Source organism: Dipteris shenzhenensis, chromosome 3, assembly GCF_047967505.1.
Source record: "Dipteris shenzhenensis isolate YYH24624 ecotype China chromosome 3, Dip_SZ_1.0, whole genome shotgun sequence".
NCBI classification, from domain to species: Eukaryota; Viridiplantae; Streptophyta; class Polypodiopsida; order Gleicheniales; family Dipteridaceae; genus Dipteris; species Dipteris shenzhenensis.
In genome coordinates this window covers 4,981,909-5,007,892 of record NC_141598.1, presented here as the reverse complement: position 1 = coordinate 5,007,892, position 25,984 = coordinate 4,981,909, and the positions used below count along the sequence as shown (strand labels likewise).

General features: G+C 39.4%; 1 protein-coding gene across 1 annotated transcript; it reads right to left on the bottom strand.

Moving 5' to 3' along the window:
- Nucleotides 1-1,395: 1,395 nt before the first annotated feature.
- On the bottom strand, nucleotides 1,396-4,376 carry LOC147903263 (pentatricopeptide repeat-containing protein At3g16610-like). Its single transcript, XM_087371242.1, has 2 exons — nucleotides 4,250-4,376; nucleotides 1,396-3,848 (listed from the first exon to the last, which is right to left on the bottom strand). Exons 1-2 carry the CDS (start codon nucleotides 4,374-4,376, stop codon nucleotides 1,396-1,398), a joined length of 2,580 nt encoding a protein of 859 aa, XP_087227368.1.
- Nucleotides 4,377-25,984: the final 21,608 nt, after the last annotated feature.

The following is a 25,984-nucleotide window of genomic DNA, read 5'->3' as shown; positions in this document are numbered from 1 at the left end:
CTCCTTAGCAATGTAAATATGCCCATTGGCCATAGGCACATGAGGTGTTTGTCGAACTCACAAACGTGGTATTTCGACAAAGTATATGAAGATGACAAGAAAATGCAGCCAGAGCACGATGGTAAAACTACCGGTGTTACCTATTGGAGGCCATGTATCAATAACCAATGGATCGCAACCCTGATATAACTAGATCTTGTGACATCATGTGATATGCCATTTTCCTGTAGATTGGAGGAAAATATGCATTCATACGGCAACCCATTTTATACTGGCTTGATGTCCAAGAGAAGGGAGTCTTCTATCCATTATTAGAGCTTGAAATAGGGATGATATTGAATCCTCTATTGGTTGATCGACTATATGAGCGTGTCTGAGTCTTTCGAGATGATGATGCTCATTATTGAGAATCTCGAATGTGGATAATGTAAACCTTCAAAGACACTATTGGTTTCTATGATATATATATTGAGGAGGTAACTCCCCCTCCCCTGACGTAAGTGAAGTATTATCCTAGTTGAAGGAGGTACATCATCTAGACTATCTTCTATCTGGGACATATATATAGAAGGGATCGTTGGACCAACGAAGACAACCTGGAAACCTCCTGCCACATCAACCTGCTCCTTCCAGACATTTTTTTTCGTCTCCTATTCATACAAATTGTAAAGGCTTTTTCTCCACTACATCCACTGGGCTGTTCTGGAAAAGGTCAGAGTCTAGAATATGTAGGCCCTAAGCCCTACACAGCACAGAGCAGATTGGCAGGTGCCTACAGTGGCAAAATTTGGCTTGGTCCAACTACAGATCAGCCTGGTGCCTAGAACTTGTTAGCCAGCTTGAGGATTGTTCCATCGGTCTAGGCTCTTGGAACTGGAAAATCGATTGGCCAGCAAGTCAAAATTCTGCAGCTTTCCCCCTCAATTTGGTTATAGCCTTTCTCCTGTTCCATCCATCAAACCCAGGCAGCAGAGTCCGCATACCTTGCTTCTCAAGCCACAATAGCTCCTTGTCAATCCTGCAGGTGAACTCTAAATTACACGTCATGGTTGTATACTGTTGCAGCATTTTTGCAATGATACTCTCTGCCATATCGCTAGATAAACACTATTTGCCAGAAGCCCTAAGGCAAGCTATGAGGCCAAATCGTAGCCAGATAGGGCTAGCTTTAGGTAAATTCAGTGTCTTTATCTCCCCTGAACCTTTCAACATGGCTCCATATCTTCATATGCCCTGTCCCTATCTGCCTTCTCAGCTTTGCAACTAGGTTAGAATCTCATCCCTTTGGAGTGGCAGCTTCATATACTATATGTCTGTTTTTTACCTTGAGTTTCGCTAAGTGGTAATGGAATGCTTTTCAGTATCACGTTGAAACTAAGCATTTGCATTGTCCCCTTATCCAGCTGCAGCATAGATGTTTGATAGCATTACATACGTTGCAGTATCCTGTGAGTCCAAGTCCAACGCATGCTTTGCAGCACGTACTCCTCTCCCCACATCACTTTGATATCTGCAGGCACCAAGTAATGCAATAAAGGACTGTACAGTAGGTGGAAATGGCATGCTGTATATTAAGTTCTCTGCATCCTCCAGCCGTCCTGCCCTCCCTAGCAGGTCTACGATGCAGACATAATGATCGGCCAAAGGTACAATCTGATGATATTGGTTCATAGAAGTAAAGAATTGACAACCTTCATCAATCAGACCAGAATGACTACACGCAATAAGTACAACAATTAGGGTGACTTTATCTGCCAATAATCCTTCCTGCTTCATTTTGTCAAATAACTGGATGGCCTTCTTACCCTGCCCATGTTGGCCATGAGCAGCAATCATTGCATTCCAAGAAACCACGTCCCGATCAGTCATCTTGTTAAATACTTCCTCCGCATCCTCCAGGTCACCGCACTTGCCATACATGGTAATAATGGCATTTCCCACAGCAATATCTGTATCAAATCCACTCTCTAAAATGGAGGTGTGTATCTGCTGACCTTCAATTAGTGCAGCTGCGCTAGCACAACCAGCGAGAATGGTTGCATATGTAACAATGTCTGGCACGATTCCTTCCTGCTGCATTTGGTACCAGACTTGAATTGCCTCTTGCTCCTGCCCATGCTGGACACACACTGCAATCATAGCAGTCCATAAAACATTGTTCCGCTCCACAATTTTGTCAAACGTCATTTGTGCATCCACCATGCTGCCACAGTTTCCATACATGTTCACAAGAGTTGTTCCTATTGTAACGTCTGAACCCCATCCCCTTTCCACAGCACGAGTATGCATCCGCCTGCCCTCTGGTAGGAATCCTTGCGTGTTGCAAGAAGCAAGAATGCTGACAAAAGTGACTTGGTCTAGCATGACTCCTTCCAACTGCATTTGCTCAATTAATTTAATGACCTCTCCAGTCTTTCCATGCTCTGCATACAATGCCAGCATGGCATTCCAAGCAACCACAAGCTCCTTGGGCATTTGATCAAACATCCTGCATGCATAGTCCAAGCTGCCACACTTGTTATACATCTTGACAAGAGCATTGCCTATGATCGCATCTATTTCTAAGCCCGTTATACGGGCATGCATCCGCATACCTTCAGTTAAGGTTGCACATGCATTGAGTACACTAAAAAATGTGACTTTGTTTGGCAAGACTCCTTGCTGCTGCATTTGACTAAATAGACGGAGGGCATCTACTCCCTGACGATGCTCAGCATGCACCGCAATCATGGAAGTCCACGAAACAACGTTCTTCTCACTTATCTGGTCAAACACCCTCTGTGCGTCGTTCACGCTGCCACACTTACCATACATGTTGAGAAGGGCTGTCCCTACGATCACATCTGAGTCAAATGCTTTGTCAACGATCCGTGCATGCATCCTCTTGCCTTCAGCAAGTGCTGCTATGCTGGCGCACCCCGCAAAGATGCTGACAAAGGTTACCCTATCTGGTACTTCTCCTTCCCACTGCATTTGTTCAAAAAGTTGGAGAGCTTCCGTGCCTTGGGCATGCTGCCCATGCACTTTAATCATGACTGTCCATGATATAAGGTTTCTCTGAGGCATATTATCAAATACCTTTCGTGCATCCTTGACTTCATTACATTTTCCATACATATTGATGAGGGCAGTACCGACGATCACATGGGAATCAAAACCTCGCTCCAAGATGCGAGCGTGCGTCTGCTTGCCCTCAGCTAGGCCTGCGTGTCTTGCATAGCCGGAAAGGATGCAGGCAAATGTGGCCTTACTCGGGATTATCCCTTCATGCTGCATCTGGTCAAATAGCTGGAACGCCTTCCTGAGCTGCCTTTGTCGGGCGCAGCTCTTGATTATCAAATTCCAGAGCAGGAGATTTCGTGGATGAAGGTTAGCAAACAATGCCAGTGCATCCTCCAAAGCTCCACATTTTTCGTACATCTCTATGAGAAGGCTTCCTAGGAATACATTTCGGTGGAGCCCAAATTTGATGATGTGGCCATGTATGCGCTTCAGCTCTATCAAGGCATTTGCAAGCCCGCAGGAGCGTATCAAAGCAGCGTAGGTACAAAAATCGGCCGGGATGGCTGATTGTTCCAATCTGTCCAGGGTATCCGTCCACATAGACCGGCTCCGATGGCATTTAGATGTAGGAGGATTTGGTCTCTTCTGTAAACAGGACTCGAGTTCGTGATGCTCCTTGGTTAATCCCACAAGCCTAGCACCCGTGCAGAAGTCAGCTTCATTAACCAACATAGCTGCAAGCCAACCACAAACCGTCCGAACCGCTTCGATCAGCGTTCTGGCCACCGTGCCCGTAGGAGCTTGTTGTCTTCCCAGCTTGTAATCTTCGGCATTACGCTTGCGCTCTAGCAAATGGAGGCAGGCAGGGTCAAGTTGCGCGTTCTAGCCGTACAGTGCAACGGAAGCCTCGTTCAAGCGATCATTTGAGACCGGTATATGTAGCATATGTTCTTACTAGAACGGTTTATGCTTCCACATTACCTCTACGGAAGGAAAGCAGGAAGGCGGAGAGGGGCCCGCTGGCTTTTCCAGCACCGGAAAAGGGCACTTTTCCAGTCACAGGGAGGAGGGCTTAAAGTAACTTCGATTTTCACGGCGGCCTATAGAGGTGGACGAGGCGCTCGTGATGTGGCGGCCATGCGATTCGACACATGGCGGCCTTGTTTAGTATGGATGGTCTACGAGTTGGGCAGAGATGCCACGATAGTAAATGACTGCGACTCGGGGCGTAGGGGGCAAAGCTAACGAGGCAGAGGTGGCATGGCCGCATGAGGCAGAGGTGATTGAGCATGAACAGACACTGCAAGCAGAGCCGCCCGTATGGATGAGAGGACGGCCAGACCAACAAGATGCGTAGAGGGGCAAACTGCCATGTGGCGAGCAAACTGCCCAATGTCAGAGGCAGGCTGCTTGAGGTGGATTTAATACTGGTGCATGTGGCGCCACCATGCCAGAATCGCCTCTTATCAAAGGTACAGTTGGCGATTGGAAAATTAGTCAGATGTCTTTTTCGACTTGTGCAAATGCTGATGTCTCAAAATTTGATGGATTTTGTTGGCGTATTTACTTTTCCTATTGTCATTTTACCTCGAGTTCGATTTTGAAAGCTCTTCTATCCAACAGTGGAGATTTGGTTTCCATCGACGGTTTGCATATACTTCACCATATATATGCTTTTGTATATTGGCTTGTTTGAGCGATTTTGTATCACCCTTTTCGAAAGGGTAATTTTGTAACAAACAATGTTGTATATCTTCGACATGTATATGCTTTTGTCACTCGGTTCATTTGAGTGATTTTGTATCACCCTTTCCACAAGGGAAATTTTGTAATAAAAAACATTTCTTTTGTAATTACTAAATAAAAAACATTAGTGGGGCAAAACAGGGCTTGCTGTGGCCCTGTTTAGCCCCACTAATGTTTTTTTTTACCTTCTCTTAATCGTCGCTATATAGCGACATTTACCAGTGTTGCTATATAGCGACGTTTACCAGCGTCGCTATATAGTGACGTTTATTAGTGTCGCTATATAGCGACGCTTATATAGCGACCGTTCTTTTTCGACGCTTATCGCGACGTAAATAATGACCTTTGCACCCTTCAAAAAAAAACTTTTTAGTGTAAAAAAGGTTGGTATTTTCATAGGAAAAGGACCTATGCCTTGTAGTGTTGATTAACTTCTTATTGACTTATGGTATGTATTAACTTATTGGTTCACCTTATATCTTTAAGCAAGGCATACTTTAATTGGCCCTTTATGTGGTGAGGTATACTTATATGTCTTTCATGATGAACACATATGGCTGACTTATTGAGTACTCATTTGGCCGTGGCACCTGTGGATTACTTATTGCGTACTCGTTTGACCGTGACAAGGTTCAACGTCTTTCAGGTGACAACATTTATGAATACATATGGCTAATTGCTTGACTACTCATTTGGACGTGGCATATGGCTAACTACTTGAGTACCGGTCTAGACGTGGTACATGGATTATTACTGACTCTTCATTTGGATGTGACACATATTTACTCGTCTGGACATGGTACATGGATTATTATTACCAAGTCCTTTCCTCTCCATTTGTTGCTTTCTTTGTGGCTTTAAAATTCCCTAGACATCAATGTCTTCTTTTAAGGCCCTAGAGTTTAAGACAACTGATTTTAGAATGCTTTATTATGTGTCGTAATTATTTCTCTCACTCTTGACATGCACCACCTGATTTGGATGTGACACATATTTACTCGTCTGGACATGGTACATGGATTATTATTACCGAGTCCTTTCCTCTCCATTTGTTGCTTTCTTTGTGGCTTTAAAATTCCCTAGACATCAATGTCTACTACTGACTCTTCATTTGGATGTGACACATATTTACTCGTCTGGACATGGTACATGGATTATTATTACCGAGTCCTTTCCTCTCCATTTGTTGCTTTCTTTGTGGCTTTAAAATTCCCTAGACATCAATGTCTTCTTTTAAGGCCCTAGAGTTTAAGACAACTGATTTTAGAATGCTTTATTATGTGTTGTAATTATTTCTCTCACTCTTGACATGCACCACCTGATTGTTTGCAGCCACAAATTAGGATGCCTTCATCGATGCTCTCTAATTTGAAAAGAGGGGGGGATTTGGTGGGAGATGGTAGGGTTGGGAGGGGGGATGATCAAGGGGAGGGAGGGGGGTGGTGGTGAAGACACAAGGGATGGAGGGGATAATGGAGGTGATTGCAAGCAAAAGAAGAGGTTTATGGAGGCCATCTTGACGGACCAATATAGTGGGAAAAATTGAGCACATAGATGGAGGGGATAATGGAGGTGATTGCAAGCAAAGAAGAGGTTTATGGAGGCCATCTTGATGATCCTGGGACAAATATAGTGGGAAAAATTGAGCACATAAACTTGCACTAGGCACTCAATAAGTGTATGCATAGAGAACGTTCAAAGGACATGGTGCAGACCAACACCTTCTAAATGCTAAGTATAGTCAGATGTTGCATTAACACTAACGCCATGGCCATCATGTCAATGCCAACCCACTACCACCATGACAAATTTAAAGCCCGCCCACTGTGATAATACTAATGTGATGCCACTAATGCACCACTGTTGCATTAATAGTAATGCACTGTAGCCAATGCAACACTATTGCATTTGGGTGCACAATGGCTCAACAATATCGGTGGCCATGCCATCCACTCAAGATACAAATACAATTCCACATATGAATACAACCTATACTACCACATGGTATCATGTTACAAGGCCCTCGATGACCCAAAAGTCCAATCATATTTGTATACTAGGCCTAGGAGATCAAGAATTTGCCGACCTACTAACCTACTACATTGACATGCCACTGATTATAGAATTTCTTGTCAAGTACAATCTAGCAACGGATGTGACATTCATCCATAATGCAAAGGGTTAACTTACCCCCTATCAACTTGATATGGACATAGTTTGGGCAATACCATCTTCTAGTCATGGCAAAAGGTACAAGAATGTCTAAAACTTGGACTAACAACTTGGGGGGGTGGTTGCATACACAATAGAGAAGCATAGGGGTGGTGTACATTTGATGCAATCCAAATTCCAACCTTGGTCAAACCCACACAAGGACTTAGTTCCTGACCAAGGTGGAAATGGTGGACCATCTCAATAAGATTACCCCTAATCCATTGGCTCGCTTGCATAAACCCCAACCTACTAATTGGGCTATGTACTTTGTCAAGGATTTTTGCAACCTCTACTTCCATCATGATCAAAAGATTTGAAACCCAATTATTCTCATGCGCATCGTCTACCACATGATGAAGAATAGGGACTTCCCCACAACACTTATGGTCTTGCAACAACCAAAGAATTTGCCCTCACTGCCTTGGAAAGTCTCGCAGTTGCCTCAAGGTAGGCTCCCAACCACATGCCAACCAAAAGGAACAAAGAGAACTCCACTAAGGAAGAAGGGCTAGAAAAGGCTAAAGCATCAGAGGAGGCACGAGCCAAACAAGAATATAAGGACTACATGGAGCACACACAAAAGAAAAGGCAGAGCATGAAGCGGCCAAAATGCATGCAAATTAGGAGGCCTACAAAGAAAAAGAAAAAGGCAAAGCAATCCAAGGCCCAAGTGGAAGCCAGATCCACAACAAATAGGAGGACGTGGTAGAACTACATGACAAAGCCATCCTCGATGTCTATCATCAGATAGGCCAAGAGTAACAACATATCTTGGATCTCTTCACCTCACTCCAAAATATTTTACACCCCTCATAGCCTCAGCCCGTGGCATAGCAACACACAGATCCCTCCACTACCTAGCCTTTTGCATAGTCTGTCCACTCCTCCAACATGAACTAGATCAAAACACAGGATGCTCTTGCATTCTACTCCTTGGCTGCATATGAAAGCAAGGAAGCATACAATGCCATGCAAGTCTAGGATTTCCACTCATGATGTCAAATATTTAGTATCAACAAATGGTCCTTAATTTCCTCCAAAGGTTCCATGCATGACTTACAAGCAACCACTATAGTCTAGATGATCATGGCCAACCTCCACAACAATGGTTTGCATCTATGCTTGCACTCCTCACAAACTCTAGCTCTTATCAATCAATTGAGCACTTTCCCAGATTACAAGTCTATGCAAGCCTGGTTGATTACAGGCTGCACTCAGGTAGATTTGTGCAAGCTAGAGATAGTCAATTCGACTAAGACTTATAAAGAATTGCTAGACTGAGATGTCATCCTAGAGAAGAGTGAAATTTTGAAGAAAAAGGCAAAGAAGAAAGATGATGACTGTGACACCGAGGAGACACCAGCAAAAAGATAAGCTCAAAACTAAGTTAAAGAAGGCCTTAAAAGAATTGGGCATTCAAGGGAAACTAGGAAACAATGAGAAATGGTGTAATAAGTGTTCAAGGGGTGGACACTTAGAAGAGGACTGAAAACCTAAGTATTGCAATACTTGTACCAGTTTTGGACATGATGACTCAAAATGTTGGTTCAATGGTAAAAATTGCCAAGTGTCAACAAACTAGGTGATGACTAATGCTCGACCACCAATTGGTAAGCCACCATGTCTTGAGTAGAACGAAAAAGGAAAGAATGGTAAGGAAAAAACAGATCCATCTAAGATCAAGTGTTTTTTTTATGGAGAAAATCATCTACATTGTGATTTGAAGTTTCTCAAAACTAACATGGAAAGAAAAGAAGTGGATCTAGAATGATGAGAAGTTGTAATCAAGCTTTCGAATGCAATAGATGTCCAAGTGGCTACTTGGTTGAAAGGATCAGTTATGACCATTGCAGACATGGATTCTTCAAATAAAGACATCAATTGGAAGGCTCAAAAGGAGTTAGCTGTGCAAAAATCACAAGAGAGTTAAAGGAGAAAGCTCCAGAAGTGGAAATGCTTGAACAGATTCAGAAATCCATTACCAAGTAAGGAGAATCATCAAAATATAAGGCAAATGCATTAGAACCAATAGTTTCAATAGAACATGGTACAAAGCTAGTTTGAGTATGGAAAATATTCAAGAAAATGCAAGTCAGTTTGACATTTGCTAAATTAATGTGGATAGCTCCATATTGTTGGGATTTCTTTCCCAACAAATTAAAGAATCCTCTGAGCAACTAAAGGTGGTAGATTTCTTTAGCCACTATACCTATAATTGACACTCTAGTAGTGGATGTGGAATTGCCAGTGATTCCCATCAAGGTTAAGAAACAAACTATACTAGGAGTGATAGAAGATGGCGGTTCTAGAGTAACATCATTTCTGAAGAAATTGCTAAGAGGATGAAGTTTAAGTTCTACAAAACATCACCTTTTTGAGTACGTATGGTAGATCAACGACCACTTGACCCAAAAGGTATGTTACAGGCTATGGAGCAGCATGCCTATCCAATCTTATTGGGAAGACCTTAGCTTATAAGTGCAAAAGCACTCCATGATTGGGATTTAGAAGAGATGATCATTAAAATAGATAGTTAAGATGTGTGTATTCCTACAAATCCTTGGAAGGTTGCAGGTAATTATCAATCATAAAATTTGGAGGTCACAGATCTATTTCCTCAGGATGATAAATCACAACAACTGATGGAATTACAAATCCTACCTGTGAGTGAGACTGATTCTTTTCAAGTGGTTGTTGCAGATATCAAATAGAAGCTGAAAGCCAAACAAAATGCTAAACAAAAAGATCTCTTTCTAAGTAGCTTCATTGAAGACATTGAAGGTGAATGAGAGCTAGCTAAAATGCCAGTGACTTTTACCAGACTCGATACTAAACGGTTAGTACCAGATCCAACACAAGAACTAAATCTCAGAACAAAAGATAACCCTGCAATGGTAGTGCTTAGTGCCAACCTTTCTTTTGAGCAACTAAGGGCTATAAGAGATTTATTTGTCAGGTACAAGGATGTTTTTCTCTGGAGTTACACTAATCTACGAGGAGTTTTTCTTGAGTTGTGTCAACATAAGATACTTTTGGTGCCAGATGCAAAACCAATTTGACAACAAAGGGATAGAAGGAATCCCAACTATGCCAAATAGGTGAAATACAAGTTGGATTAACTTCTATGTGCTAGTTTTATCTATGCTATTGATTGCAGAGTGACTGGCTATTTCCTATTGTGGTTGTGTCTAAGAAAAATGGTAAACTTTGAGTCTATGTGGACTACTGAAAGGTGAACGCATAGATAGTCTTGATCCATTTCCAATACCCTTCACTGATGGAATCTTGGATCAAGTTGCAAGATATGAGATGTACTCATTTATGGATGGTTATAGTGGTTATAATCAAATCATTGTGGCTCCATAAGATCAGTTTAAGAGTGCCTTTATTACAAAATGGGGAGCTTATGCAACCCCTCGAGTAATGCCTTTGGATTAAGAAATTCCCCATCAACCTTCCAGAAGTTTATGGTAGAAACCTTTAGAGATTATCTCATTGAGTTCATTGCCATTTACTTATATTATTTTTGTGTTTACTCCTTAGACAAAGATCATCTTGGTTATATTGAAAAGGTCTTTCTAAGATGCAAACAAGTGGGCATTTCACTCAACCCAGCTAAAAGTGTATTCTATGTCCGAATTGGGATGCTGCTCGGTGATGTCATTTCTCAAGATGGAATACGAACCAAGCTAGGTAAGATTCAAGCCATACAACAAATGCCTGAGCCTCAATATCTAACTTGATTACATTCTTTTGTGAGGTTTATAAGCTTCTATATGTGCTCTATCAAAGATTTTTTCAAGATTGTAGCTCCAGTGTATGAGTTGACAAAGAAAGATGCCAAGTTTGAATGGGCTACCGAGTTGATTGTGGTTTTCCATGAACTTAAGAGTGAAAAAATCAACACCTTTATCTCGGTGCATGTCAATGTCACTTCCTTGGATAGTAAAATGGTCAAATGTCGAGAATGGAAATTACACAAAATTCTATGTCATATCTAATGGCAAGTGTGTGAGCCTCATAGAAGTGAAGGCTATTTTTGGTTGCATTAGAAAGATGGAGATTGGGGAACAAGATTAGAAGGAAAATATGGAATATAAATCAATGGTATAAGGATATATTAGAAAGAGTGATGGAAGTTTGCTCTTAGTTGCATTTTGTGGATAGTGCAGAGTAATGGCTTCATGGAGTTGAGTGGGAGCAACAAGAAAGTAGAGGGAAATCCTTGGAGATGGGCAGAACACCACGACAAATAGAAGTGGGAGTTTCAAGTAGCTAGAGTGACAGAAGGAGAGCAAAAGAAATGGAGCAGGGAATTTCTAAAAATGTCACGTAATACGTTTTCATCCATGTAAGTTCCACCCCACACAACTGACCCAATCTAGTCAATGTCAAATCCTAGTATGGTTATAGTCACTGTTGACATACAAACAAGCATTTAAAGGATGGCATGAGAGAACCAGAGAAGTTATGTATTGGCTGTCTATCAGTATTTCGGATTCTATGATTGTGCATATTCAGGATGCAAGTACGCCAAAGGAGGCATGGGATACTTTGGCAAAAATGTACATCACAAATACGCAAGCCAGGAAAATGCAGCTCAAGCAGGAGTTGCACATTGTGCAGAGAGAAAAAATGAGCATCAACGACTACCACATGAAGGTGAAGAAAATTGCAGATGCACTTGCTTCCATTGGGTTGCCAGTGGAAGATGATGATTTAGTTTCTGTGACCTTGAATGGTCTAGGAAAGGACTATGCACAGTTCCGGACATCCTTTGCCATCCATGAAAATTTTCCTGATTTTGAGGAGTTGTTTGCTCTTTTAATTTTTGAAGAGCAGAGAAATGGTGGTGCATCTTCTTCAGGAGGAAATTCAAAAGAAACTGTCTTCTACTCAAATGCTGGAAGAGGTAGAGGCAGAGGTAGAGGAGGCCGATCTGAGGCCATGGTAGAAATCAGAATATGCACCAAACTCAAGAAAACCAGTCCTATGGAGGAGGACATGGTAACTCTAGGGCAGGGGGAGCCAAAGAGGTCATGGTGGATGGCAGAGAGGCCAAAATGCAAACACCAATGTTGAATGCTACTACTGTGGTAAAATGGGTCATATGGCTAAAGACTTGCTATAAAAAGCAGAATGACATCATGAATGGAAAATTGCAGCAAGGGAATTATGCATCTTCTAGTAGACAGGGTGATGACAAAAATGAGCATTTGTTTATGGTACAGCACATGACCACTTCTGTGACAAGTGCAGAAGAAAGCAATGATGTGTGGTATGTTGACTCAGGTGCATCAAACCACATGACAGGTCATGCAGAATGGATGCAGGATGCAAGGAAAATGAAAAGACTAGGATTTGTGGAGACTGGTGATGATACTGCACATCCTATTGTGCAGATTGGTAAAATTCCTTTGTCTATGTAGGATGGGAAAAGGAAATACCTGTCTGATGTATTTCATGTCCCAAATATCACCAAGAACCTAGTTTCTATTGGTCAAATGGTTGAGCAGGGCTTGCAGGTTAGATTTAATCCTCATGGATGCTTTGTTGAGGATATGAAAAATAACAGTCGCTTGATAGCAAAAGAAAAGAAGAAGGGTAGGATGTTTACGTTGGATGCGGACATGCCTGAATTGAGTGCAACAATGTTTGCACATGGGACTAGTGTAGTTGCAGATATTGATATCTGGCATAAACGCATTGGTCATGTTAATGTACAGCGACTTAAATCAATGTAGGCCCAAAATATTATTGCAGGATTGCCTAAATTCAAGGTTGCAGAAATGCTTAAGGTATGTGAAGCCTGTCAATTTGGAAAACAGGCAAGGAAACCATTTTCTAGACATGTTCAAGAGAGTAAGAAGCCAGTAGAATTAATCCACTCTGATGTGTGGACTACTAAAGCTGCATCTATTGGAGGCTGTCATTATTTTGTCACTTTTATTGATGACTATAGCAGAAAAGTTTGGGTGTATTTTATGAAAAAGAAAAGTGAAGTGTTTGGGCATTTCAAAGCTTTTAAAGCTATGGTTGAAAAAGAAACACACCTGCAAATAAAATGCCTAAGGTGAGATGGAGGGGGGGAGTACCTCTCAAATGAGTTTGCAAGGTTCCTACAGGAGCATGGCATAAAGCTACAATATTCATGCAATCATACCCCAAAGCAAAATGGACTTGCAGAAAGGAAAAACAGGCATATTGGAGAGGTATCTCGAGCCATGCTAAATGAAAAAGACCTACCAGATTATTATTGGGCTGAAGCAGTTGCTACAATAGTTTACATAATGAATAGGACTCCCACTATAGCAATACATGGCATGACGTCAGAGGAGATGTATACTGGTAGGAAACCAGATATTTCTCATTTGAAAATTTTTGGTTGCATTGCCTATGTTCATGTGTCAGATGAGTTGAGGTCCAAGTTGGATACAAAAGCTGAGAAGTGCATCTTTATTGGTTATTCTCTGCAGCAGAAAGGATGCAGCAGAAAGGATATAGATGCTATAACCCTTGTAAGTTTACAGTGAGCAGAGATGTTGTTTTTTATGAGATGAGCAGCTGGTATAAACCAGTAAATGTGATTGATGATGTAGATGCACAAAATGGTAATGCTGCACAGAATTCACAGCAGCAATCACAAAATATTAGTGGACCTGCAGTGTCCTCTGGCAATGGTTCACATACTTCGCCATGGACAGGCAGATTGAGATCAGGAGAATCTCCTCAAAGCAATGCAGATAGTGGTATGGAGATTTTACAAAAAGGAAAAGAGAAGGTAGAATAGCCGGCTCATGTTCGATGTGAATGCAGGTCACTCTTACGTGGATGGTGAATCCAGTGGCTCATAACAGAGCATTGATGATGAGTTGGGTATTCCTTCTATTGTTACACCTAGAGTAAGGAAGATCGGGGATGTTTTGAGAGCACCTGGAAGTGAGCCTATTTTGCGCAGGTCTACCAGAGCTAGGTATCCTGTGGATAGGCTGAAATATGATGGATTTATAGCCATTCACTATGCCTATATGGTCAAAGTGATACAGGAACATGAACCCACTTCTTTTGAGCAAGCCATGGGAAAAGAAAAATGGGAGAAAGCCATGGATGAAGAAATGGATGCCTTGGAAGCAAATGCTACATGGAAATTATTGCCTTTGCCTAAAGACAAGAATGCAATTGGCTGTAAGTGGGTGTATAAGGTGAAGCACAATGCAGATGGTTCTATGAACACATACAAGGCAAGATTAGTTGTCAAGGGGTATGCACAAACATATGGCATTGATTATGAAGAAACATTCAGTTTGGTTGCAAGGATGGCAACCATAAGAGCAGTCATTGCTATGGCTGCATCAAAGGGATGGTCTTTACATCAGATGGATGTAAAGAATGCCTTCTTGCATGGTGATTTGCAAGAAGAGGTCTTTATGGAGCAGCCACTAGGTTATGTTCATGCTGTTCATCTTGAGTTTGTTTGCAGGTTGAAGAAAGCCTTGTATGGCTTGAAGTAAGCACCTAGAGCATGGTCTGACAAGATATCTTTTCTAAGCCCACGTTAAGCCATGTGTCATGATTATAGGCATTGATTTTTATGAAGATCCAAGGGTTTGAAACGTGCTTTCTAGAAAAGCAAAACTTTTGTGAGCTCTCCTTAATCCATGCGTATAATTTTAGGCCCCTTATTTTAGATTGATCTAAAAGACTAAAACAACACTCCTTCCAAATTTGACCCAAAAGCATACTTTTTTATTCATTCTTCCTGCAAATCTATTATATAAGGAGGGAGATAATTACATGTTTTCTTTCTTTCCATCACTTGATTGCATAATTGTTGGACGACGAGTAGCTTGGCCCATCTACGATGGGTTGGAGACCGCTCTGCTGGGTCTCAAGGTGGGATCTTTAATTTCAAAAGAGAAATTCTGAAGTTTGATGACCCCTTCCAACACTGGAATTGCTTGGCTTGGCTCACTCAGGATTACTCCTTAGGGTATTGTTGTAGTTTTGTCCACCAGCTTTCCTAAAACCCCCTCTCTGCTTTCATACATAAAATTTGTAAGCTTACATGCATAATGCATTGTATGCCAATGTAGTGCTAGATTGCAACACAATCAATCTTGGTTTATGGGATACATTAGTTTGAGTGTAAATAAATAAAATTCATGAATTTTTTTGAATTAAACATGTTTGTATGCATATCCCCTCTCTGCTTTCATACATGAAATTTTGCAAGATTACACAATCAATTTTGGTTTATGGGATACATTAGTTTGAGTGTAAATAAATAAAATTCATGAATTTGTTTGAATTAAACATGTTTGTATGCATATCCCCTCTCTGCTTTCATACATGGAACTTTGCAAGATTATGTGCGTAATAGCATTATATGCCAATGTAGTGCTAGATTGCAAACACAATCAATCCTGGTTTATGGAATACATTAGTTTGAGTATAAATAAATAAAATTCATGAATTTGTTTGAATCAAACATGTTTGTATGCATATCCCCTCTCTGCTTTCATATATGGAATTTTGCAAGATTATGTGCGCAATGCATTGTATGCCAATGTGGTGCTAGATTGCAACACAATCAATCTTGGTTTATAGGATACATTAGTTTGAGTATATAAATAAATAGAATTCATGAATTTTTTGATTTAAATGTGTTTGAGTATAAATAAATAGAATTTATGAATTTGTTTTAGTATAAACATATATGTGCATGCTTCAATAAACACAACAAAAAAAGATTTACTTAAAAATAGCATACCTAACAAAATATATGCTCTATAAAAGAATACTAGAAAATCTTACAAATTCATATATTTAGATATAGAGTGTCTATATCAACTCCCCTAAGAAAATAAACTACGTCTGTGTCCCACCCCATGCACCACCACACACATGCGGTGTCAACCTATGCAAGGCAAAAAAATCATTTAAGAATTATAATCATTAGATCAAGGAAAATTTAGAACTGTGTCTTAATAATACTCAACACATTAATTAGAATGCTTACACTGGTGCACAGGAGTGTGTATGTGGTACATAAATGCATATACAAAGTCTCCATTCACCCCTCAATAAAATACATATGTTCCCATCGGCTCCAAGTACCCAATGAAGTGCACACAGATGGTCTGAGGACTATTATTCCCAGCAAGACACTAAGAACTCACGACAAAATATCAAAAATTGAGATGTTCCACCCCATCATACGCTGGACCGAGGAGATTCATTGCAAAACTTGAGTTGAGAACCACCCTAAAGGAAAATAATATCATGTTTATTCGCTTATATATGTGACCTAAGTAACGTTCACCTATATGAAAACAACAAAACAAATAAATATATAATTTATCTACCCAACAAAGCTCTCCAACTCCAAGATGTCAAACAATAGCTGGGCATGCACCCCAGCTCTCCAACCATCGGGATCTATATATTCCTAAAGGTAAATAACTATACTATTAAATATAAGTCAACTTAGCAACTGACTACTACACAGTTATGTACCTGCTACCCGTGCAACTGTCTCAGTGGTGAATGTAAATGACGCTGCCATCCTATCATATCGTATTACAATAACAATACATATCATATTATAGTAACAATAGATGTGTCAACCTATATATAGAGAAGAAAATAAAAGGCTTCACCAAGCCACAAATTAAAAAGAACATTAGTTATAGTACATTTGATAATCCATAATTTGAAGAAAAAATAACAATGTGTGAACCCATAAAACTCAAAAAAATCATACATTGTCAAAATTCTAGAGATGACATTGTTTGAAAGGAATATGGAATGAGCTCATGAAAATTATACAAAAATAGTCATCACCGATTTTTAATCCACACTTCAAAGGCTTACAATTGATAGACCTTTGATCACCTAAAAGAACACAATGATATAAAAAAGATAGTGAAAATTTATCACCCAACAAAGTCTGAAGAGGCTTTCAAAGAGCACTGGCATACTACTAGGTTCTTCTTGATGTCAATTGTAAAACCTCTTTGTATACAACATTTGTGGTACAACTCATTTCAACATCCTCATCACTAACCCAATCCACACTCTCTGGAAGGAATACTTTGACTGCATTTGATGATAGGACATGCGAGAAAGCCATGTATAATTGCCCATGACTAAACACCAGTGTCGCCAAGTATAAGCATAGGATAGACATTGTTTGGCCCTGTGCCTTGTTTATCGTCATGCCAAATCCTAGCCGAACAAGAAATTGTCTTCTTCTCATATCGAATGGAAGTTTCAAGTTACTAGGAATGAAAGTTACTCTTGGAATGAACATCCTATCTCTAGCATTGGTACCAATGATAATCTCAACGTCCAATACCTTCATGTGGAACTCTTTGCATATCAACCAAGTCCCATTGCATAATCCTTGTTGAGGATTTAGATTGCGCAACAAAATGAGGGAAACATTTTGTTTCAAAACCAGCCGATGAGGTGGGTATCCACCACCAAGGTTGAGCATGTTAAGATACTCTACTGCATACAAAAAAGAATCTCCACATGAGCTCTCTACTGAGTCTGCACTTAAATACTCCTTTTTCTCACTGGGCATTACCTTTAGTGTAGTAGCATTGGTTGCATCAACTTCAAGGTTTTGAGGTGCGAGAATAGTGCGGTCTCGAAAATACGGTGCATAATCCACAACCCTTGCAAGTCCTGTATACACCTACTCAATCACACCTTCCATAGAGTTTGTTTTTAAAAGCATCTTTGATGGGATTGCAATAATGTCTTCTCTTATACACCTGCTAGTTCCATTTCCAATATCTAACACCCATTGTATGAATTCCTGCTCTATTGAATTATCACCTTCCTGAATAACCCGCAGATTCTGTACCAGCTTCAATACCTTGATGCATCTCCAAATCCTTGAGTGGCACAATGTAGAGTTGACAATACCTTCTCGTCTTTCCTTGGGAATAACCGGTAAGACTTGCCAAAATCCCTCCCTAACAACACCACCTTTCCACCAAATAGTTGGTCATTTGACATGATATCTTGCAGCATCTTGTCCAATGCCTCAAATGTGAATCGATGAGTCATAGGTGCCTCATCCCATTTTATCAACTTTGCTATCTTCAAAACATCTGCAAGATGACAGTTAGCCTTTATATTGCAACTGCTGGTGGCATCCAAATCCAGTGGTATCTTGAACCGCGAGTGTGTTGTGCATCCATTGCTTAGTACCAACACTGCAATCCCAGAAGAAGCGCATGCCAAAGCGACATGCCCCTCCCCACGCAACTGACAAAGCAAACAATTGTAAAGGAAAGTCTTTCCAAATCCTCTTAGACCATTAAGAAAAAACACCGCAGCAACATTTGCATAGACCATTGCCAGAATTTGATCGAAGGCAGTCCATTGACAATGATTTAAGGTACTTTCCATCTGTTGACCAAGTCGTGCCTCACTCTCAATATCAAACATTCTTTCTTCTTGCAATAGAGCATTTGTAGTTGCCAATACACATGATCTATCCAAGGTAGGCAATCCATCAAACTCTACCAACCTTCTCCCATGTTGTTGGAGAGTGTGCTCCAAGTGCCATAGAGCCTCCTTTCGTGCCAATCCACGACGGTCAACCATACTTGATTCAAATGCATGGAAAAAATCATCCGATAGATCGTTTGAGAATCTTTCCCACAAAATTCCTAGAGATGTTGGCTCACAAAAAATCAAAATTACAACAAAAAGGTGCCTCAACTGTGTGCTATTTTGATGTTAAGCGGCCTCTCACATGTAGATAAACCATTCCTCATCACTTTCCAACAACCCTCTAGCTACACATGATGCCTTGAAAGTAGGGTAAACTTGCCCATTAAAAGTGCGCAAGTCATCAAAACACTTACACACTTGCAAACGTTAAGTAGCATATGCATGAAATATAATTCACCAGTAGATGGAGAAATGTTATACATCCAACCAATGCTATTGCCCCGCCTTCTTCTAGACCACTTTTTATTGGATTTGTTCCAAACCATCTCGCATGGAAAGTCATTGTAAAGCATCATGTTGCAATCATTTTTAAGTGAACCATTCCATGAGGCTGGTCTTTATGTTTTGTTCCCTATCCACCACATTGTGCAAATCATCATCATCTTTGAATATCACATTATTCAACATCGGAAGATGGACCTGCAACCTTTGTATGTCTGGCTTTTCATCATGCATATCATACTCATAAATGCGCCAACATGCTTCTGATGCTGATACATAACGTGCATTTAAATAATTGTTTATCTCATCAATTCCACAATCGATTGGGTTGTGTAGTTGTCCTTGTCCTTCCACATGATTTATCTACATCGTGACGGTTGCTTTGTCATGTCCCTTATACACATATTTATATAAATACTTGATTGCAGTAATTGTGGAACAAATTTCAATGTTGATATGTGCCTTGTACTTCATAGAGAGGAAAGGATTAAATGGCACAATCCAATGATTATCCACTATACCCTCTTTCACCCATATCTTTCTACCATCATCTCGATGCATGTAGATAGGGTAACCATCGTTACCCACCACAGTAGACTGAGAAAAGGGATGCGGATAGTGACGACTGCATTTGCCATCAAACATGCAAGTAGCATAGACATTAAGTGCACCGCATGGGCCATGAACATTGCATTGTGCAATAATCTCATGCAACTCAAGGAAAAGGGTTTTATCTGGAACTTCTACACATACCTGAGTAGTGACCAACCTGAGTAGGTTTGAATGCACCTTCCAAAATCAATAGTATGTGTGAGTGCGGAAGACCTCTCTTTTGAAACTCAATCACACATACATACCAAGCAACTTTTCCAAACAAATCATGCTTTATAATCTACTGCATCATATCCTTGTGTTTTTTATAAAATACACAGGTTGTCAAATCCGGGCAATCTTGTGCTCTTTGACCTAGCAACAATCCTTCAGATATTTTTGACCATTTTGGGTTGCAAGTGAACGTAATAAACAAATCTACTTTACCCTTTTTTCTCACAATTGCCACTGCATCCTGGTATAACTGTGGCACATATACCGCAGTCCTCTTGTAAAAGAGGATGGCAACACAACTCTATGCCCGAAAACGCCGCACTTGTATCAGGCCTTACCTGCAGACGGTACGCATAATACTATCTCTGTGTCACACAATTTTTCCTTTGCACATCATGTAATGATACATGAGTAGGAACATCTCTATAAGGGATATATAAATGCCATCCATCCTCTCTTCCCTCTCGCGTCTCTATATATTTTTATAACGTTAAAAATATTAGTTGGGCACAAACAATTATTTTCCCATGAACTCGTCGTCTACCCTTTGCTCGATAAATGATTCATAGATTGCTCAAAAAATAGGAGCGGCTTGGCATATTATCTTTAAAATGTCTTAAAAATCATCTTGAAACATGTTTTCAGAACATTAGAAATATTAATTATTATTATCAAACTGCTTCATTAAAAACATCTTTAAAAATAGTATCTTAAAAACATAATAAATTTCTCTTTTAAATTAAATTTATTATCTTAAAAACATACTATAATATTATTATGTTAAATGATTATGGAACTAATATGGTTATAAAATATATTTAAAAAAATATAAAAATATATTATTAAAACATTAAAAATATTAGTATCTTAAAATGCGATAAATGTTTTTAACATGTTAAAATTTTATAAAAATATATTATTAAAATAGAAGCAGCATGGCATATTATCTTTAAATTTGTCTTAAAAATGTCTCTCCACATTCAAGACATGTTTATAGTATGCTAAAAATATTAGTATCTAAAAATGTCATAAATGTTTTTGTTTTAAAAACATATTAAAATCAAAATCTCTAACGTAGAAAATGTTTAAAACATAGCGAGAGAGAGAGAGTAATATGTTAAAGATGTTAAAAACGTAGAACATGTTAAAAACATAAAGAGTGAGAGAGAGAGAGTGTGTGTAATATTCTTTAGGATAAAAACATTTTCTAGGATAATTTTTTAGGATAAAAACACAGAGAGAGAGAGAGAGAGAGAGAGAGAGAGAGCATGCACTAATGTAAAAAAAAAGACTATGCCTTTTTTCCAATGGAACGTTGGAGATCTCGATTGATTTCGTCTGCTCCAGGGAAGATTCCGCTCAATTGATTCCATCTGCTCCAGCCAAGATTCTGTTTGTTGGAGGGAGAGCTACTAGATGAGACTCCAAAAATCTGTCAGGATGAGGAAGGGCACGATCGCTGTCAGGCGAGTGCCAAAAGAACATAATAAATCTCTCTTTTAGATTAAATTTAGTATCTTATAAATTTATTATCTTAAAAACATACTATGATATTATTATGTTAAATGATCATGGAACTAATATGATCATAAAATATATTTAAAAATTTTATAAAAATATATTATTAAAACATTAAAAATATTAGTATCTTAAAAATGCCATAAATGTTTTTAACATGCTAAAAAATGCCCTCCATTATAACACATTCTCAATGAAGGTTTGCCCTTATAAAGTATAAGAAATGTGAATCATTATTGCCCATTTTATGCATTTTTTTAAAGATATGGCAATATGTCAAACATGCATGATAACTATTCTCCTTACATTCTTATATAATTGAAGCCCTATATTAAGTAAGAAATGTTTGATGAGAGCCTTGAGTCTCCCTTAGCATCAAACTTTCTAAAAATGCCATAAATGTTTTTATTTTAAAAACATGGACGTCCTCCTCACCTCTCCTTGCATTTGCTCTCTTAGTCCCTGCTCCACCTCTCACTCCCCTCTCCTTGTGGTGCAGCTACTCCCTTAGCCCCGCACCTCCTCACCATCACCTTCTCATGGGTTGCTCTCTCAACCCCCTTCAACTTCACTCCACCTCTCCCTCTACCCCTCTCATGGCGACTCCCTCACCCCCCTCACCTCTAATCACCAACCTTTCCTTGTGGCTGCCCCCCCTCCCCCGACAAAAGAAAAAAGAAAAATATGTGTCCCACCTTACTTATTAGACTCTCAAATCACGATGCACTTTTATAGTTTACGGACATCATACAAATAGATTACTAAGGATGGCTACTCTAAGCTATAAGGAAACTATATAAAATATCATAAGGTACACCACTCTATCTTTCATAGGTTTTAAATTTAATTAGAAGAGATGCAAAGGTATACCTTATTATTTCTCACCATTAGCCCCTAACCTATTGCCCTCCATTATAACACATTCTCAATGAAGGTTGGCCCTTATAAAGTATAAGAAATGTGGATCATTATCGCCCATTCCATGCATTTTTTTATAGATATGGCAATATTTCAAACATACATGATAACTATTCTCCTTGCATTCTTATGTAATGAATAGGCTTCCCATCTTCACTATAATTTAGTATAGATGTCAATATTCCCACTTGTCACCATTAAAGCATACTTAGCATTAAAGAATATATCCCAATTTAAATAAACATCCAATCACATCCAAATCATATCTTTATAAGTGCCTATGGTTATGTCTGGCAAACTTTTTGTACAAAGGCCTCAATGTTGGTCTTGTAGGTTCAAAAGCACAATTTTATGGGCTTCACAACCTAATTAAGCATTTGGCTTATATAAGTCTCTTCACACACACATTGATCACCTTAGCCATTCCGTGGCATATACTACTTTTTAAAAATGCATGCATGCATGTACTTTATATAATTAAAGCCCTATATTAAGTAAGAAACATTTGATGACATTCCAATCACATATATAATTAAAGCCCTATATTAAGTAAGAAATGTGGATCATTATCGCCCATTTCATGCATTTTTTTATAGATATGGCCATATTTCAAACATACATGATAACTATTCTCCTTGCATTCTTATGTAATGAATAGGCTTCCCATCTTCACTATAATTTAGTATAGATGTCAATATTCCCACTTGTCACCATTAAAGCATACTTAGCATTAAAGAATATATCCCAATTTAAATAAACTTCCAATCACATCCAAATCATATCTTTACAAGTGCCTATGGTTATGTCTAGCAAAGTTTTTCTACAAAGGCCTCAATGTTGGTCTTGTAGGTTCGAAAGCACAATTTTATGGCTACACAACCTAATCAAGCATCTGGCTTATATATGTCTCTTTCATACACACATTGATCACCCTAGCCATTTTGTGGCGTATGCTACTTTTTAAAAATGCATGCATGCATGTACTTTATATAATTAAAGCCCTATATTAAGTAAGAAATGTTTGATGAGAGCCTTGACTCTCCCTTAGCATCAAACTATCTAAAAATGCCATAAATGTTTTTTGTTTTAAAAACATGGACATCCCCCTCACCTCTCCTTGCATTTGCTCTCTTAGTCCTTGCTCCACCTCTCGCTCCCCTCTCCTTGTGGTGCAGCTACTCCCTTAGCCCCGCACCTCTACTCCTCACCACCACCTTCTCATGGGTTGCTCTCTCAACCCCCTTCAAGTTCACTCCACCTCTCCCTCTACCCCTCCCATGGTGACTCCCTCAACCCCCTCACCTCTAATCACCAACCTTTCATATGGTTGCTGTCCTCCCCCCCCTCAACAAAAGAAAAAAGAAAAATCTGTGTCCCACCTTCCCGTCCCCTCTCCTTATGGTTGCTCCCTCCTCTCTCTCTCTCTCTCCACTTTCTCTCTCTATCTATATATATCTCTTTCTACCTCCCTCATCTTCTCTCGCCTCCTCTCTTCCCTCCCGCGTCTCTATATACTATTATAACATTAAAAATATTAGTTGGGCACAAACAACTATTTTCCAATGAACTCATCGTCTACCCTTTGCTTGATAAATGATTCATAGATGTGCTCAAAAAATAGGAGCGGCTTGGCATATTATCTTTAAAAATGTCTTAAAAATCATCTTGAAACATGTTTTCTGAACATTAGAAATATTAATTATTATTATCGAATTGCTTCATTAAAAACATCTTTAAAATAGTATCTTAAAAATATATTATCAAAATAGAAGCAGCATGGCATATTATCTTTAAAAATGTCTTAAAAATGTCTCTCCGCATTGAAGACATGTTTATAGTATGCTAAAAATATTAGTATCTAAAAATGCCATAAATGTTTTTGTTTTAAAAACATATTAAAATCAAAATCTCTCTCTCTCTCTCCCTCACTCTCTATGTTTTTTACATTTTCTACGTTTTTAACATTTTTAATATATTACTCTCTCTCTCTCACTCTCTCTCTCTAGGATATTACTAGAGAATGATATCCTAGAGAGAGAGAGTACTATCCTAGAGAGAGAGTGTAATATTCTTTAAGATAACATTTTTTAGAATAAAAACATTTTCTAGGATATAAAGGGAGAGAGAGAGAGAGAGAGAGAGAGAGAGAGAGAGAGAGAGAGAGCATGCACTAAAAGCATATGGTAGAATGCAATCCAATTTAAATAAACATCCAATCACATCCAAATCATATCTTTATAAGTGCCTATGGTTATGTCTGTCAAACTTGAAAACACAATAAATCTCTCTCTCTCTCTCTCTCCACATTTAATACATTCTCTTGAATAAAAGACATATGAAATATCGTATTAAAAATATTATTATTATTATATGAGCTTGTGGCATCATATAATAGCCAATGTTAATGTAGCACACCTTAGAATGAATTTATTATACAACACCTAAGAAATATTAATTATTATTATCTAATTGCTTCATTAAAAACATCTTTTAAAAAAACATAATAAATCTCTCTTTTGTATCTCTTTTATATTATATATTTATTATATTATAAATTCATTATCTTAGAAACATATTATAATTCTGTTATAATTGAACTAATACGATCATAAAATCATATTAAAAAAATATTATCATAAAAACATAATCAATCTCTCTCTTTCTAACATAATAAATCTCTTCTCTCTCTCTCTCTCCCCACATTGAAAACATATTAAAAATAATATTTTTAATATTAAAAAATGCCTTATTACATTTTAAAAATCTCTCTTTCCATATTGAAAATATTATTGCATAATACTAAAAACATAATAAAAACTCTCCATATTTTTTAAATATGTTTTGAGAGAGAGAGAGAGAGACATTGAAAGAGTGGACATGCAGAGAGAGAAAGACATAGAGAGAGAATGTGGAGAGGGAGAGAGGGAGAGAGAGAGAGATGCTTTCAAATACTTGATGGGGCCAGGATGGATTTTGATGGTCGTGGGGACGGAATCTGTCGATGGATTATGGAGACAGAAGATCGTGGCCTGCCACGTTGACGGACTCTAACGGAAGTTGAGGTGTTCTCAGCTAAGGGGAGAGTCTGACGCGAAGGCGCCAGACGAAGTGAGCAGGAGCGGACGCCGAGAGTCTAACATCGTCCGACGGAGAGGTGTTATCAGCACACACAGAGAGGCGATGTCAGCAGAGCCAGAGGCATTAGAGGCAGACGTGAATGGAGGCAGAGGCGTCAGAGCTAAACGGAGTGGGAAATTGGGAATGGAGAGGAAAAGACCAAACGTGATGGGGAGGGAGCTTTGGAGAGTGAGAGCATTGAAGGTGGTGGCGCGGGCATTAAAAAAACCACCGCCATCTCTTGTGCATATTAATCCGCCTCGGCCCGCGTAATTTTTGGGAGCCATCTGGCATTTTATCTGGCCAAGGCTCACGTTGTTTTTGGGCGCCTCGGCCTCTGTACTCCTGCTCCCAGCCCCCATTCGTCTAGTGCCAACCACCAACCTCGAGCCGCAATAAGAGTCATTTCTCCACGTCTCACCCGCGGTCATGTGTCGCGGAGAACCCACAGCCTGCCCCAGGCATTCAAAAAACTACTGCCATGCATATTAATCCGCCTCAGCCCGCACAGTTTCTGGGTGCCATGTGGCATTTTATCTGGCCAAGGCCCGCGTTGTTTTTGGGCGCCTCTGCCTCTGTACTCCTGCTCCCAGCCCCCATTCATCCCGTGCTAGTCGCGGCCTCGAGCCACCACGTGGCATTCTTCATGCCATTTAGTTGTGCTCATGTA